At 45.5% G+C, this 17,583-nt stretch overlaps 1 protein-coding gene across 4 annotated transcripts in view; it reads left to right on the top strand.

The window, feature by feature from the left end:
- Positions 1 to 17,583, top strand: part of LOC149358931 (protein DOP1A) — a 52,436-nt gene that overhangs the window by 21,953 nt on the left and 12,900 nt on the right. For 2 of the 4 annotated variants that reach the window (XM_089571114.1, XM_089571111.1), the window contains exons 13-26: positions 275 to 375; positions 1,863 to 2,286; positions 2,855 to 3,901; positions 4,565 to 4,724; positions 6,309 to 6,528; positions 8,012 to 8,243; positions 8,491 to 8,679; positions 9,169 to 9,294; positions 10,695 to 10,832; positions 14,605 to 14,765; positions 15,423 to 15,489; positions 16,047 to 16,185; positions 16,588 to 16,721; positions 17,163 to 17,272. In XM_089571114.1, the coding sequence (XP_089427240.1) occupies positions 275 to 375; positions 1,863 to 2,286; positions 2,855 to 3,901; positions 4,565 to 4,724; positions 6,309 to 6,528; positions 8,012 to 8,243; positions 8,491 to 8,679; positions 9,169 to 9,294; positions 10,695 to 10,832; positions 14,605 to 14,765; positions 15,423 to 15,489; positions 16,047 to 16,185; positions 16,588 to 16,721; positions 17,163 to 17,272 (3,248 nt within the window). Of the gene's footprint in view, positions 1 to 274; positions 376 to 1,862; positions 2,287 to 2,854; positions 3,902 to 4,564; positions 4,725 to 6,308; positions 6,529 to 8,008; positions 8,244 to 8,490; positions 8,680 to 9,168; positions 9,295 to 10,694; positions 10,833 to 14,604; positions 14,766 to 15,422; positions 15,490 to 16,046; positions 16,186 to 16,587; positions 16,722 to 17,162; positions 17,273 to 17,583 lie in introns of all 4 variants that reach the window. The other 2 variants (XM_089571113.1, XM_089571112.1) reach the window with 2 other exon arrangements.

The following is a 17,583-nucleotide window of genomic DNA, read 5'->3' as shown; positions in this document are numbered from 1 at the left end:
GAGCCATACAGACAAGCAAGCATGCAAAAATAGATGCTTTTGTTCTTCCACCGCAAAGCACCTGATTTGTGTGGATTCTGTTTTCGTAAGTTTGTTTTATGCTAATAAGTGGCATAAATGGAGGGGTTTGTGTTATCGTGATTCTGATGCATGTATTGTGGATAAAACTGTATTGTAAGGAAATTATTTGTTTCTCATGTTCTTTTTTGTTTCATTCAATTTTGTTTTATTTTTGTTTCCTTGTTTCTAAAGGATGCTTTGCAAATTTCTGCAGGAGCAGACAGATGCTCAGAAGAGGTTTGCTATCCTCTGGCACTTGAGCAGAGACCTCAAGTTCAAGTCGACTCCGTCAAACCTTGTTCGTCCCTTTGACAGGTAAGCTTGCCGACCTCAAGCTATAGTACTTAAGATGCTGTTGTGCATACCCAGCTTACTTATGACAAATTTGGTAATCTTGCTGGAAAGCCAGAAAGTTGCTAAGTTATTAGATTTAGCTTGGTCAGTTCCCAGCTTACCTGTACTGATTTATACTCGAGAGGTGAGAGTAAATTTGATTGAATTGCTGCCACTGCTGCTCACCTACCCTTCATTCCCCTTCCCCTACCAGAACTGGAAACAATTTCAGGAGCTGCATCATCTGGTTTATATGCTGTTGGCATTGAGCTTGAAGCATGCAGCACTAAAAGCTTGCTCATATTGGCAGACATGCCATGATGCCACTCTTTAGTATGAAGTGGAGCTACTACTTGGTTGCGTCAATGCAGTGACATGCAAAGGCAAGCACATCTGCTTGCTGTGGTCACAAGTTTGTTGGCCCACTTGGGGAGCATCACATATTGTACCTGTGGACAATGCCACAAACAGTACCTTGCCTGTTGAAGGGCAAACTGGCATCTGGTGTATTTGTACTGAAGCTTTAGTCCTGTCAGCATCAGATGCGTTAAAATGGCTCCTGTTAATTTAAGGGGGGACACTGGTCTTGAAATGAAAATTTTATTAATTTAGTCATAGCTATGAATCTTTCAGGGCACATGTATTTTTGTGTGCTGATTCTAGATATGTCATTTAATTTCATGTAAAACAATTCCTTGAGCACTTGTGCACTTTTTATGCAAGTATTTTGCGGAGAGTTTTGAAGAAAATTCGCTGCAGGAAACTCGCTGAAATGTATGCCATTGGGTTCTCTTGACACCAAGGAATACAATAAGGGTAAAATTATCATCCTGGCTCTCACAGAACTTGAGTAATAGGGTACTGAAGCTGTCACTTCACACACAGGAATACACATTTTCCTTCTCATTTCTGAAGCGACAACTTCAAAACTCTATAACTTAAGTTCTATGATAGGCAGAAAGACAATTTCACCCTTATTGTATTCCTTGGTGTCAAGAGAACCCAATGGCATACATTTCAGCAAGTTTCCCGCAGCAAATTTTCTTCAAAGCTCTCTGCAAAATACCTGCATAGAAAGTGCATAAGTACTCAAGGAATTGTTTTACATGAAATTAAATGACATATTTAGAATCAGCACACAAAAATACATATTCTCTGAAGATTTCGTAACTGTGACTTCATTAATAAAAATTTTTTTTTCAAGACCAGTGTCCCCCCTTAAGCCCCACATAATTCGAACAAACTTTCAGTCCCCTTCTAGTTCAAATTATGGAGAGTTCGCTGCGGTCACATACATTGCCACACATAATGCCTACCACTGTAGCTCTGTAGGATCTCCACTCTATACTTTTTTTTCTAGGTAAAAGTAAGCTGATATCTGAAGATTTGGTTTCATAACTTTCTAAGCAGATTTTTTTCTTTTTCACCTCATCTTGAGAGTGTTAACTTTGGCTTCTGGTGTGTGCCAGGTGCCTGTTTCAGATGCTGCACAGCCTTAGCAGGCCGTCTGGGATGCAGAGGGCGGCGGCCCAGGTCTGGCTGAACCATTCACTGATGCGAGGCGACCTGGCTCGGCTGTTGGAGCCTGCCATGATGGTTCTGTTGCACCCGGACACCGCCCGAATCTCGGTGCAACACGTTAGCGTGCGTGCCGGGGCACCCACCCCAGCTGCAGATGCCACCCCGGCGGCTACTCACGATGAGGCCAGCGCGGAGGGCCGCATCTTTGCCATCAGCAGCGTTGGCGGAAACGTCATTTACCATGTCGACAAGACCAAGGCGGGAGCTCCTGCCACAGCCGGAAGCAGCGCTGTGGTCACGCCCTGCAATCCAGAGAAGAAGGTGCTGGCACTCACCTCCATTGTGGGGCCTGAAAAGGGCAACGGCTCAAAGGTTAGCAAAGGACACCGCATCATCGTACTCTCAGTTTTCAGAGTACCATATATTCCCACGTATAAGTTTATTCTGAATATAAGTCAACCCCTCAACTCGAAGCGCTTGCTGGTAAAATATAATGACTCTTTTCCAAGTTTTCGTTAATGCTTTATCACGTGCATACTGTTGGGAGCATCGAAGCAGAGCTGCTAAAAAAAATCTTAAGGGTCTCCCGCATTTTTCACAGTGCAGTGCGGTAGAGCTCCACTGCTTCCACATCGCATCCATCACGATGAGGGGAGGTCTAAGGTGTCACGGGGCAGATGCGACGCTCTCCCATCTCTGCTTGCTTCCAGAAAGTGCAATTTTTTTCGCCTGATGGGGCAGGGTTGGGGATGCCTCCTTGTTCGTTATAACTGAGTGGTGTGGCCACAGTTGTTCATTGTATCTGCGACACAGTGCCATTGCACTAATGCATATTTTGAGAGTAGCACTGCCGTCAGTCGTAATAACCAAGTGTTCATTTTAACTGTGACCATTATAAGTGGTTAAGAACTCTAGTTATGAATTGGCTTTTTTGTTGCAGGTCGTGACTCGTAGCTCGAACGTGGATGTGGAATTTCCACCTGCCCTCGAGTCTCTGCATCAGATGTCTCTGTTTGTCAACCCATTCGGTTCACTGACTTCTCTGGCAAGTGACTATGGACTGGACTGTTATGGCTACGACCCTCCAGACCTCTCCAATGCCACGCGCATCGATGGATCTGCCCTCCGCAAGACCTCCTTCGACGACTCGGAAGAGACAATGAGCAGCAAGGACGACATCTCGCACAATGTTGTACGCTCAATCCTTGATGAGATACTTGACCTGGCCACTTCCTCCGATATCAAAGATGGGTTTGACTGCGCCACTCAAAACGCATTCCTCGACGACACGACCCGGCTCGATATGGCCTCTAACGCTCCTCTGGGGCAGCTGACTGCCCACCCTTTGCACACGCACCTGCTGTTGTACTGCCAGGTTTTCGACTCACAGAAAACTCTGTATGCGCTGTCCGTGCTGAAGTTGATCGTCGAGTCCAACCCACGCGTGGCACTCTGCAGCATGGCGACGACAAGCGTAAGCAGTTCACTGTCGCAGCGTGGGGCACAGCTGCAGATGTTGCTTGCGCGGCATCGGAAGTCGGTCTTTGGCAACAACTTCCACGGGGAATTGGCCCCGGAGGCGCTTTCGGGCTACCGCAGCAGCATGTTCCTGGAAGTTCTGGTGTCAGCCTGTCTTTACTTTGTGCGGAGCTACTACCCGAGTCTGCCGCAGACACATCTGACGCCAGCGGAACTGTCAGGAAACCGAGATGTGCGCCTCCTGTGCTGCGAGCTCTTGCGGCTTGTCTTCTCTGAGCTCGTGGCGGTGGTACGTGACAGTGGGCGCAGTTTTGCTGTGTACCTGAATGACCTGCTGACGCGCTGCAAGGTACAAAAGGCCTTGCTGCACTGCCTTGTGGCCTCTGTGTACGGCTTCCAGAGGCCAACGTCAGAGAGTGACCATGCCCTCACTGTTGGGATCATAGAGTTCAACGAGAAAGTGCCAGATGGCGAGGGCTTGGCTGAGGACTTTCAAGAGACGTTCCAGGTTCGTGTGCTTCAGAACTGTTTCTTTATATTTGCTAATAATGCAATAGCATTAGAAGCTCTCTATGGGGCCAAAATGCATTGGTGGTCATAAAATACACATGTTGGCTGGAGGGGAGTGATGTCAATCTCGGTAAAGGCATCAACAGCTGCTAGTGCAATTGCATTTCCAAACCATAATGGACTTAGGTCTCCCTGCAAATTTTTTTTTTTACATTGGTTTATGTGGAGTTAAAATCGGAGGCTGAAAACTAATCTTTTACAGGTGAATCTTGCTGGCGCAGCTTTTAGGAGCAACATGGTAGCACCCTTAGAAGCAAGATCCACTTGCTTCACACCAAACTTATTATGGTTCTTTGTGGTTTATTGCTTTAGCGGTTGACCGGCAACATGTGGCCATGCATACTTTCGCTTTTACTTGTCCTAGTGAACCCACAGAATTTAGCATTCAGACTGCCCCCGTTATAAGGGATTGCAGCTTGGTTTTTTGGTCTTCTAAAACCTGCCAGGATCATCACCTATACAGTATCGGAAGCCTGACTTTCGTGTTGCCTTAACAACAGTTAGTTCCTGGCGGATATAGAGCTCAGTTACGGTGGCTATCGGCCCCTTTGGCACACTTGACATGAAATTTTTCTTGTCACTCCTTTCCTTCGTATTGCAGGTCTACTTGTTGCAACTGATAGCGGCCCTTATTGTCTTTGAAGAGAAAGTCACTGCCCAGATAGGAGAGGATGGGCACCCTGGTCACAAGCCTGGTGGTGACAAGGCAGCACCCAAGATGCGCTTCCAGCCACAGATGTCCACTCTGCGCTACCAGCACAGTGAGCAGCACCTCTTGATGTCAATGCTCTTGAATGTACAGTGCAGTCCACAGTAAGAGAGAACGTGCAAGCAAGCGCTCTGCCTTCCATCTTAGCAGCACATTTTAACTGTTTTCCTTGAGCCACCTCACAATGGACGTGAAGCAAGCAGCAGTCTAGTGCATGTATGGCGTCCTTTTCACTGGTGCCTGCCTACTCAGCTCAGAATGCAAACCACAAGCTGGTATGTTCCCTGCATTGTTGAAAGGCATGGTGCAACTGTAAATAAAGTGCAGCCATGGTTAGAAGCCTGTTTGACTGACCTTAGATGCACTAATTCTTAGCCGCTAATTACTTGAAATATTCACTGTCATTTGGCAAGTCCTCTCTTCTCCCCTTGTGTACTAGCTTTATTGTGGTTAAAAGCCAAGTAGTCAGTAGTCAGCCAAGTAGTTAACCAAGTAGTCAGGTACTTTTTTATCGCAGAAGCTTTCACACATTGGGCAGCTTGCATGTACAGTCTTTGCTAAAAGTAACCAGGCAATGGGGTTTGCTTTTCGGTCATTTAGGGAAGCCCTCAAGGTGGCCCTTAAGCTCTATAGGAGAAACCCTTGTCCTCACCTCTCGAGTCCTTTAGGTCTTTGGGGGTGCTGTAAGGGCTCCATTACATGGCTGAGAAGCGAGCCTTGTTTCCTGGTTACTTTTGGCAAAGACAGTATGCTGAACTAAGAGTTGCCCACCCAAGATCTCAGTGTGAACAGAAGTGTGGAATATTTACAATTTAATTGCCATTAGCCTGCAGTGGCACTGAGAATAGCGTGAAGACCTTGAGTGGCCTCCGTTTCACCTACTCACCTACTTTCTATCAAAAAAGAATGTGTGTTGAGTGAAGCACATACAGTGGCCATTCATCTCGTGTATCGAGGCCTGTGCTGATGTAGGGGTTTTATGGTTTCGAAGCTAGTTTCGAATTCTTCTGACACATATAGAATGTTGAGTGACACAATAGGTATTTTCAGAATCATGTATTTTTCAACAAACAAGGCTGTTTCGTAAAAAATGAGATCGAGTTGAAGCTTTAGTATCATTCGCGTTGAATCTGTGTGAACTTTCTGCAAAAATAGCCATTGGAAATTGGTGGAGTCGACCTGCATGAAGAACCAACCAATTGGTGGGGTGCAGGATCTATTTATGGGACTTCCAACTGCTGGTCTTAATTGCGATTGCGCCGTTGTGCAGCTCTTGCTTTTAGGCAGGGACTCAATGGACACCAGCTAGGCATACACACCGTATGGCATACACACCACATGAAGCAAGTGTTCCAGATTGAGACAAGTACTTAGAGATTTCGAATAGGAAGCATTCAGATCGATCGAATGCTGAATACTTTACTGTTCGACCGAATATTCGCACATGCTTCCCAGTAACACAGTGAGTGTTTGGGAAACATCTGCATTGTATTAGAATTTGGCAGTGAACGTGATGATTTATCCCGGGCCTGCAGAAGGCGTCCAGTGTTAAAATTGCATAATCTCAGCGAATTAATCTCATGGCAGCACGATTCAGCAGTGCGCATCGTGCCTTCCCCTCCTGCTCTCCCCGCAGACGTGCCCATTCCTTGCCAGGCCATGTTTGGCACGGCCCTCCTGACGGCCCTGAGGCAGAGGCACAAGGCCCACCTGCATGCCCACTGGCTGAGCCTGGTGATGTGTGCCCTGCCCTTTGCGGGCAAGTCCCTCACCCAGCTGGTGCTGTCGGTCGCCAGCCAGGTGTGCTCCAACCTCGAGGCTGCCGTGGCTGCACCAGGCCCTGCTGCTGCTGCCAGGTTAGCGCCGACTTTGCACCGTGTGCACGGTGTTGTCCGCCCTCATATTTATTGTACTGAATTCAGATTGTTCCTGAATTCAGATTGTTCAAGCGAAGGTGTGCCTAGGTTCACTTCCCATATTGTTTCTCTCTTTTTTTTTTGCTTACAATTCCTTTTCTTCCACTATCGTTACCTGTATTCTTCTTTTCTTTCTTTGTCTGGTTCACCATTTGTACTTATTTGCATTCTATTCCTAGGATGTGGTGTCAGCTGTTGTCTACAGTCTACAGCTTCGTGCTGTACTGGTAGGTGGGCTGTCATGTATATCAGTCCTTTGATTTTATTGTCTTTTTTTTTTCCTGTTTAAACTTCCGTTTCCAGTTTTCTGTTGTCTTGTGTAAACGTCAGACTTGCTTGAAATTGTGGGGATGTCATACATGCTTGCTGCTAAGGATTACTGACACAGCTGTTGCAGTTCGATGACCAGGCCCATTGATTTCGAAAGGACCGACAAGTTAACAAAAGCATGTTTAGAGGTCATGGCGGAAATGAATAGATGCTGGCTAATATTGATAAAATTGGCCATTCTTATTTCTTTGAAACGAGGATTTGGAGTTTTAAAATGGCATCTAAAATTGCATAATACAAAATGGAGCAACACTTTATGGTGAAACTTGGGTATTATTGTTGTATCCCTTGATGTGACCATATTTCAACAAAATGTATCGCTTGATTCAAAGCTTTTTTTTTAAAGTAGTCATTATACTTTATTGTGGCTTACTCTGTCTGAAATATGTATTTCAGCAAGGTGAAAGGTGGTGCGCCCTTTGCATTGCCGAGTGAAGTGCTTTAGGCAGTGTTACTAGATGGTGCTACGATGCTTTGTGCCTCTTGGTTCATTAAAACTGTTGTCAGTGAGATGTAGGTCATCTTGCTGCAATGCCCTTTTATGTGGAAAAACAAATGCACATTAAGCTATACTAATAATTACTGTCTGGCAGTTCAGGCCATATTTGTGCTTGCTTCCACTTGTCATGGTTTCCGGCATCAGGATGCATGAAAACTAGTGCATCCACTGATTTAAAAATCCCTAATAAAAATCTGTGCGTTTTCAAACAAAAACCATTGCGGAAGTGGGGACCCTGGGCGCCAAAATTTCCATAGTGCCCCCCAAAAAATATGGGTCTTTTAAATTACTTGTTGATCCCTTTGAAAAGTGTAGTCGTTCATATTCTTTTCTCTTGAGAGAGAGGATGTGGAACAGGGCATGAACTTGGGACAGAGACGAGACGACAAATGTGTATGCCAACTGGCAACGTGTCTTCACCTTTTCTCAACTTTGCAAATTGACCAGCCCAATTGGGATGCTTCTACTCATCCTCTGTGGCTGTATGCAAAAACATGGCAGTCAGTATGCATGTTGCTTACATGATGTGTCTGGAAGTGCCAGCAGTCTTGTGCAGGATGCATCCATAACTGGTGATCACGCTTGTGCGTGCAGTGCGACGGAGTCGGAGGGCATGTCCAGCCACCCTCCCGACTACCTGACTCTGCTGGTGGAAGGGCTGACCCTGCTGTGTCACTACTGCCTGCTGCCCAGCGCTGCACCTGCTGCCGTGACTCCCGTGACGCAGCAGCCACCGCCAGCACCTCAGGTGCTTGCCTCCAGTGCCAACGTGTCCCAGATCATCTACAACCTCATCCATGTGTTCTCCAACACCGACCCACACAAGGTAATCCTCCGGGGCTTCCTTCCGACAGCTGCCATAAAGTTTTTTTTTTCTTTTCCGCAGTAGATCTGTCCCTGTTGCGAATAGCCAGTGAGCGTTTTTGATAATGATGATGAATGGCGGTGGTGAATTTTTATGGCGCAAGAGCATCTGTGGTCACTTCAGTTGCCCTTTAATGTGTACCTATTCTTAGTCGCATTGTATTTCAGGAATGCCTCATTGAAGACCGCTGTGCCTGTTTTTCCTGCAGGACATGCATGCCCGTGACAGTGGTGGCAGCCTGGACCCCATTTTGTCAACCCGCCGGACCCTGCTGAGCAACCTGCCCCGCCTCCTGGCCGCTCTGGTGTCCGTGTGGGAGGCCGTTTCTCGAGAGGACAAGGACACTCCTGAACAGGGCCCCAAGCTGGCACAGCTCTGGGTCATGGGTGCTCCCAAGGTAGGCCTGCCTGCTGTTCTTGAAAGCATTTCTGGGTCATTGCTGACCCTTCTTGTACTTTGATTAGTTGCACAGCAGTCTGCTGTCAAGGACCTTTTGTTTTTATGGTAGAGACAGCTGGGGCTTTGGTCTTATGGTGCCTCAACATGTTAAAGCCACAGACTATGATTTCATTGTTTTAACAGTTTGATAATAAATTGCTTCTCTCTTTCTGCGCATGCAAGGGCATGAGCAGTGAAATGGGACTAAAATTAAGCCTGGGGAAAGTACAGAAACACTTGCCCTTTTGTGTCCTTAAAATTTGAAACGGCCATGTGGAATTGGGATTGTTACTCATTAGCCTTGCTTGCTGCTGCAGTAACAATCCCACAGCAGTGCACACTACCGCGATAGCTTTCCTGACTGACTGCCTTATAGTGGCTTTTGCATGACTTTGTGTGAACATATTGTTAACAGCTTGATAAAGGTCTCTCTTGTACACTCCTGCAGGTGGTGAAGCAACACATCTTGAGCTTCCTGAGCCCCATTTCCATGAATTATGGCTCCAACTTTATGGCGGCTGTGGCTGTTGTCTGGTACGAGCGCCGAAAGAAGTCTACATCCGTTCAGCGCAAGGTGGGCTACTCTTGTGGGCTGTTTTGCTTACGTGGAGTGAGTTCAACCTTAGCTTACATTTAGCTTCCAAGTGTAGTACCCTCAGCTAAGCAGATATACAATAGGACCCCACTATAATAAACTCTGATATAGTAGAGTGAAACTGCAGTCCCATTTTGCCTTCCGTGGAAGACTACAATCTTTTTTCACATGAAATCAAACTCTTGGTATATTTATAGCTGCATTGTATTTATCCAAATGTGGTACTTCCACACGATGCAAACAAAATCAAAAACCTGATAACATGAGATGTGATTAAAGAAAAAAAATGATCACATGAAGGGGCACTAAGAGCAGGATGGAAGGTGAGTGTTTCTTTCTATAAACCAGCTCTGTGTTTAGTTAGTAGCTAATTACTGGAGAGCATATAGTAAACACCCTGATACAGTAAAGATTTTTGCTGGTCCGAGTCACTTTACTGTAGAGTGATTCTGCTGTAGTTTTCAAATAGACAGTTTAGAGTAGGAAAATTTTTGCATTCGTTCTCAGATAAATGGGCTGCTGCTTTGCCATTTTTTCCTGTGTTTTGTAATTGCTGGTGCAGTAGATGTAGAACAGGCATAATGGAAAGCTTTAATTGCTTGCTAGTGTTGCAACAGTAAGGTTTGATAGCAAATAAACTGTGGTTGACTTCCTTCTATTAAACTTTGTCTTATCCTGAAGTGGTGCTGCTTCTCCTGTGATGAGACCATCCTTGCGCACTAAGCACGTGAGATTATGTGTCCCGTGTGTGGCGAGAACTTATGACTCTGTGGCTGAGGGGTGTGCTCTCGCCATGGGGTCTGAGGAGAAGCAGGCTTCAGTCACTAATGGGTCATGTTGAGTCAGTTAATATAGTCTTGACATGAAACATGGCTGGCTTTCACATGAGAGAAAGTTGATGTTCGAAAAAAAGAGAGAAACAGGCAAGGCTTTAGAGTTGTGCTCCTTTCACACAGCAAATTTAGTGAGTGTATTTCAACAAATGGCCTTTGCTCGCAATAACGTTCACCATGAGACACCATACTTGTTTGTGTAAAGGACGCATTCATTTTCAAAAAAAAGAAAAATCACAAAAATTATGAGTGGCTGCATTCAGTATGCAGGGCATTAAGTTGGCTAGGATTTATCTTTAGGCAACCAAAATAGGTGGGTGAATTCATTGCATAAGTGCTCCATTATGTAAGCAAATATGGTAGGTTTGCAGAGCTCACTCACATTTACTTCTTTTGTCTTGAAGGCAGAGCCATAGAAGAGAAAAGATAAAATGCAGAATAGGGCTGAACAAATGAAAAGAAAGCGCGCATCACAGTGTCAGAACATGTTACCTGGGTTGATCTGTTGATTTCTTTTCTCTGGCTCTGGTCGCTGCACCCAAACAGGTGATCCCCCAGTGGAGCCCCGATCAACTGCTCTTGGTGGAGCTGGTGTCGGCCATCAAGGTGCTCCCCATGGACAGCGTGGTGCAGGTGGTCCGTCAGGTCATTCGGCAACCGCCGCCCACCAACCACGACCGCAAGGTGAGTCCGGTGCACCACTCTGATTCGTAGTGGAGAGAGCATTGCGTTTTTCTTTATTTCACCGTTTTCTTGCTTCAGTGATGTTGCCAGCACAACCGAAATAACTCAGTACTATTGACCAGAGTATTTGCAAGTGCATTATGAGCATGTTCTGTAGAGGATGCAGTCGAAGATAAAATACTGCATCATGCTAGGCCAGCTTTGGCAGCGCACTGCATATGCTGCGTTGCGTGTGTAGTATTGATCATGCCCTGGTAGCTTTTAGCATGTTAGGGATGATGAGGCGGAGAGAGAGAGAGAGCCTCAGCAACAAATAGAAGTGCAGGTTTGTTCAGGGGCTGTTTAAAGTAAGCTGCAGGTTGTGCTACACAACTTCGAACATCGATGTGAAGTTGGTTTTCTTCTGCGAACACTGCCGTGTCCTCAAGTGGTGCTGCTTCTCCTGTGATGAGACCATCCTTGCGCACTAAGCACGTGAGATTCTGTGTCTCGTGTGTGGCGAGAACTCAGGACTCTGTGGCTGAGGGGCGATCTCTCGCCATGGAGTCTGAGGAGAAGCAGTGCCATGTCAGTTAATAATTCGTGTTGGTACCTGGGATCCACCGAAATTTCTCCATGCTTCTTTTGGCATGCTGAACCTGGCTACTTTGTCCACTTTCTCGTAATATGTTGTCATTAGTTTTGGCGACCTTTGGGCCAAATTGCTCTAGCAATTACCACGGGAAGGATGGCTACTCCAGGAGTCCCATCTTTAGTACCTGCCAGCTAGAGTCTCTGCTTTTTAGTGAGGTATCAGGACACTTTTGGAGGAAAAATGTTTATTTGATGCAGTAAAAATTCCTTTACTGTGTTGAATTGTTAGGCAGGGCATTAATGTTATCAGTGGGTGTAAGGCTTTGTAGGAATTGTAATTTTTCAAGTGTAATGTCTTACTTTGAAAAGTTCTTAATTTTCCTCTCACTTCAACAGTCAACACTCAAAAACAAACTGGTGTGCACCCTATTGCTTTGGCATTTATGAAGGGATGCCTATTACCAGTGCAGTGAACTAGAATAAAGAGTTTATGATGAGTTCACAAGCAGTTATCGCAAAAAAACTGAAAGCATACATGACAGTTAGCTTTTTCTCAAGAATGGATATTGAGATAACAAGCCGCAGCGTTAAAAATTATTCGAGGATTTTGGTAATCCCTGCTAATTGCATGCCTTGATACGTAATAAATGAGCATAATAAGTTTCAAGAAAAAACTTTTAGTGAATGTAACTTTATTGATGATTGCATAACACAAAAAAAAGAACAAAACTGCACTTTGAGAAGAAAAAGATTGAAGATTACTACTTCTATATACTAGGCACACGCATAATGCAGGTAACAATGTAGTAACTTATAAGTTTTTGAATGGCACAGAACAGAATTATAATTGCTTTTGCAAAAGGTAGAAGAATGTTTGGTGTTACAGTCAGGCCCACTTATAACAATACTAGTTATAACAATATATTGGATATAAAAATGGTCAGTCGTGGCACCATCAGCTTTACCATGTGTTCTATGGTCAAATAAACTGCTTATAGCAATGCTGTCAAGACATATTATTGGTTATAACAATTAAATTTGGTAATTTAATGCCAACCATTATAGAAAAAAACAAAATGCTACGACCACACCAGCAAAACCATGCTTACAACACAAAAGCACGCGCGTGTTGGGCCGACCAAAGGACTAAGCCGGCGCAGCGACGCCACGAAAGCAAAATAAACCGTGAATGCGTTCCCCTGAGCAAAAGGCACATGCAGAGAAGAAAGTAGGGAGCATGGTGGGGAGCCTTGGCGGTGCAGTCCATTATTAACGTTTCTGAGGGTGCGCCACTCGCAGGAAAAAATGCGCAGACGTGTTTTTCTTCGTTTTTACACTCTGAGCTACGGCTGGCACCGGCAGCGCGTACGTTGTCCCATCTTCCCCTGTTCTTCGCTAACTTCCCCACTGCCCCTGCTTCACAAATTTCCCATGTCTCAGGGGCAGGAGTCATCGCGTTAGGCGAGCTGCTGCATTGCTGCATTGGCTACGCGCGCCATGTGTACCCCCAATCAGTCGGTGCAGAGCGCGTGTGTGCAGCGAGCGCGGTTTTTCTCGTGTCAGCTGTCACCACACCCTTAGTTCTGTATGCTTCTTGAATTTCCTGTAAGAATCACCTCCGGAAAGCCGGCTTGATTCCTGTGACGTGGCGGTGCACGAAGCTCCCACTGGTGCAGTGATGGCGGTGCTTTGGTCATCGGTGAACGGTGAACATTTTTCCTGTCCCCTAAAGTTCGAATTACCGAGCTTTTACAGGCATTAGAGCAATCAAACCCCTCCGGGTATTTACTGTCAATAAATGCTCTGAAGTTTGTCATCTTTTCTTTTTTTCGGCACAACCCTGTTATGACAATTGTTCGTTATAACAATGGTATTTCCATGGCACTTGAATATTGTTATAAGTGGGCTTGACTGTACCAGAAAACATAAAAGTGCAAAATGTCATTTTATGATTTCAAGAGTGTCCCATACTTAGAAGGATTTCTCTCTTTCTTGAGTGCCCCACTCTCGGAAAGTTTGAAGTGTTGCTCACTGATGCTCTGGTGTGTCTGTGATAGTATTATTAAAGGGTCAGTGAGGATATCTGCATCCAGTTTTTGTTTAGTAAAATTCGATTGTATAGCATTTTTGTGGCTTCGTGGTGATAGCTCAGCAGCTAAAGACGTAATTGTTGCCAAGAAATTTGGAGCTCAAATGCAGCATTTTTACCCACTACTCAATTCAAAGTCGCTGCATTCATGACTGTGTCAAGATAAATGTAGACTTAGGGAACACTGTCTATAGAAAGGAAAATGGTAGATGCAACGTTAAGGGACAGGAAGAGGGAAGAGTGAGTAGGGGAACAAATTCGTTCGGGTTAATGATAGCCAGAGCATGTAATTTCAAAGGCAAGGTAACCAATGGTTGTTGAGGGTTACAAATTGAATGCCAACAGAACACAAGCGTAGCAGGGGGCAGCAGAAAGTTAGGAGGGCAGATGAGATAAAGTGCGGGGATACAGTGTTTGCAACTGGAACAGGACAGGGGTAATTAGAGAGATATGGGAGGGGCCTTTGCCCTGCAGTGGGCGAAGTCAGGCTGATGATGGTGAGGATGATGATATTAGTGCTGCATTTTTTGACGCGTAAGAGAGCAGTTTCAATCGTATCACTCAAGATAAATTCTTCTTGCCTTCTGTCTTTTTTTAATCGGCTATTAAGAGCACACTTATCATTTATGTACCATTTCTCTTGGTGTGTGTTACCTTGTAGGTTAGATTATTGAAATGCTTTTTATCCAAAATTGCTGTTTATATATGTGCTGTTAATTGCCGATTAAACTGAAAGTTGGGGTACTCTGTACCATTGAGAGAGCCCCGCCGCGGTGGTTCAGTGGTTACGGCGCTCGGCTGCCGATCCGAAAGACGCGGATTCGATCCCGGCCGCAACGGCCGAATTTCAATGGAGGCGAAATTCTAGAGGCCCGTGTACTGTGCGATGTCAGTGCTGGTCGAAATTTCCGGAGTCTGTCACTACGGCGTCCTTCATAGCCTGAGGTGCTTTTGGACGTTAAACCCCAATGAACCAAACCTGTACCATTGAGAGAACAGAATTACGCCAGCACCATTGTTCAAAACTGTTGGGCTAGTCCTTCTTGGACAGTGTTCTGGGGGGTTTTTCATGGAAGTCTCTCGGGTGCTTGGTGCCCTCCCTTTTTCCAGAAGAGGGTGCCCCTGGAGGTGAGCATGTTGCAGTTCTTCCTGGCCTACGTGCAGCACACCCCAGCCACACAGCTGCAGGAGTCATGGAGCTCTCTGCTAGGCCTCTGGAAAGATGGCTTGCAGTTGACAGCCATGCCCTTGGTCCAGTTCCATCTGCTTGGGTGAGGCTCCCTTTTTTTCCTCTCCACATGTAAATTCCCTATTTAATTTGATGCACCACAGGAAGATAAGTCAAGGTTCTTCTTATCTTCGGACCCATCAAGTGGTGTCATTGAGTGGGCTTGCAGCCAAGCGGCAGCGTTGCAGTTTCTGCCGCTGGTTCCCGGCTACTAGTGTAAACTGGCTGACGTAAGCCTTCGCCCTTGCTCTCCTTCCTTGGATGATAAGTAAGCGGGCAGCGTTTGCGACAAGCCATTTCACGCCTTCGAAGAGCTGTCATACTGAGCGAGGGCGCAGGCTTACATCGGCCGGTTTACACCCTCAGCAGGGAAGCAACGGCCAGCACCAAAGATTGCAGCGCTGCCACTCGGCTGTGAGCCCTCTCTGGCAGCCAACGCAGCTGCTCGGTTACTTTGAGCAAAGATGGTACATGTCTCTCTCAAATTTTTTACCCCTGTGTATCACAGAATCTTAATATCTCAACAGCTGTGCTTTAAATTTGCATTACTGGGTAGTATTGTAATCGTCCAGTGAGTTTTTCCAGTGAGTAGCAGAGAGGTAACATGGAAATGAGGACGCTGCTGGAACGCCTTTAATGAAGTGCTGTGCTTGAGTGGGCTCAAGGTTTCCCAAAGTGTTTTCCTCAATCCTTTTCCTAGGCTGCTGCACGAGTTTGTGCAAAGGGCACCCCTGCTGGAGGACAAGAAGGACCAGAAGGAATTGCAGGCAAGTTGGCATTGCATTGGTTGTAACTTTTTTGATGCATACAGTTTACCTTTCTTTGGCTCATGGAGTACACTTCATCGAAATGTAAGCTTTTAAAATGTGGCCTGGCATGACATGCAGGGGCAGAATCAACAGGCAGTTGTGGGCTATCATATCACACAGGCAGTGTTTTTTTTTTTTTTATCTGTCAAGGGGTGCACAACTTGTGGGGTCTGGCTTCACATTTTGTGCGTATACGTCCTGCATGTAGCGGGCTTCATGTCGGCTGGTGCAAGCATCTCACAAGCTACGCTTTTGCATGCCGTGCCTATTCTGCAATCTTATTAATGATGCTTGTTTTGTCATATCTGTGTCCTGTCACTTTTTCACTGGCCTGCTAAGTGCCACTTTGTGATTTGTAGTTGGGCGAAAAAAAATGGAGTTCATGTTGCAGAGTTAACACAATACTTAACTTACGCTGTGTGCAGTGTAAAGAAGCTTTGTGCACTGAGCAAGAGATTAAGTGATCAGGTGTTGTCACATCATTGGATGGACCCACATAAACCTGGATGGTGCAGGACATCACCCAGAAAGTGATAGAGGCCTGCAGCACGGTGGCAAGTGCCAGCTTGGAGCAGACAACATGGCTTCGCAGGAACCTGGCCGTTCGTCCTGGCCCTCAGCCTGACATCTTGAACAGCGACGCTGATGCCGAAGGTTCGCACTGTGTTTTTAAGTGTGCGATGCTTGAAAGGCATGCCACTGCACCTACTCTTATGACCCAGTGGATCCAGAGCTTTGATGGAGCAGAGGGCTGTAGACTGAATACTTGGCTGTGACAGTCGTGTGTTAGTGTTAATGAAATGCAAAGGCATTCATTAACCAACCCTTAATACTCTCTCTGAATGGAAAATGCCTAGTCAGGTTAGATTGATTGATAGTATTGGAAAGAAATAAGCTTGTTACTTTATCAGGAACAGAGCTTTGGGAAGCCGGATGGTTACTTCTAAAGCAGAGGCTTGAGGTTTAATGTAGTGTCACCTGTTTTTGCCCTTTGCCTTTTTGCGGATGGGTGCGCAGTCTGTTTTCATTTGCTTCTTTTTTTTTTCTTTCCCTCAGGAGACGCAGGTGTGACGGCAGAAACTACCTGCATTAACAACGCTGACTCGACTGAGCAAGCAGGAGGGCAACCGAGCTACAACTCAACATCGTATGCTCAGTACAGTGTGCAGGCACTGTCTGTTCTGGCAGAGGTTTGTCTCCCTCTTTCTCTGCGAGTGTGTCTGGTGGGGGTTAGTGAGTTGGAAAGGAAAGTGATAGGAGTGACCTTAAGGGGGGATACTAGGCTGATGAGTCAACTTTTAGACTGCTGTGTACAAATTTTGATAAAATTTCATTTAAAAAATAATGGCGGTGTATGAATTGTTTTTGATTAGATACCTTCTAGGCTGTTTATAGTGCAGGATAAGGCCAGTCGTGCGCTCTTAATGTCATTTCTGTAAAAGTGTCATCACTTTAACTTGTCGTCACTTTAAAATGTCATCACGTCAGCAGGGTCAGTGGGTGGACATAAAGTTGGAAAGAAACCGCTTTTTCTTTGCTGTTTTCACTGTGCCCTGTGATGTCTGAAAATGTTAACAGACTGTATCATGCATTGCCTTCTTGCCTCTCCCCCTCATTCTTTTTTTTTCCAGTTCCTGGCACCTGTGCTTGATGTTGTCTATGTGAGTGAAGAAAAGGAAAAAGTAGTGCCACTGTTGAGTGGAATAATGTTCTATGTCACACCATACCTCCGAAACCACAGGTGAGGCATTTGGCATGGTATTTTTTTGTTTATAAATATAGGTATAGAACAGAATTAAACTTTTATTCAGATGCATCATTCTGTGCACAGGGTGGTAGGTGTGTTTTATTTAACCCACAGCATTGACGTGCTAAATGTTTCAGCTGTAACAGATGTTTGAAGGAGAAATAAAAGTCGTATCGAAATTCACTGGTTTGAACTGTTTGGGTTCCAACAGATAGAGCAATTATGTCATGTAGCCAGTGCAAACCTTCAAGGCTTGCTTGAAAAAGGGGTATGGAAAGTTTGAGTCTCATTTTATGTTGTAATGG

The sequence above is a fragment of the Amblyomma mixtum genome, chromosome 2 (assembly GCF_055824585.1).
Source record: "Amblyomma mixtum isolate Tamu chromosome 2, ASM5582458v1, whole genome shotgun sequence".
Classification (NCBI taxonomy): domain Eukaryota; kingdom Metazoa; phylum Arthropoda; class Arachnida; order Ixodida; family Ixodidae; genus Amblyomma; species Amblyomma mixtum.
The sequence above is the reverse complement of the archived record's forward strand: the minus strand, read 5'-3'. Positions and strand labels throughout refer to the sequence as shown.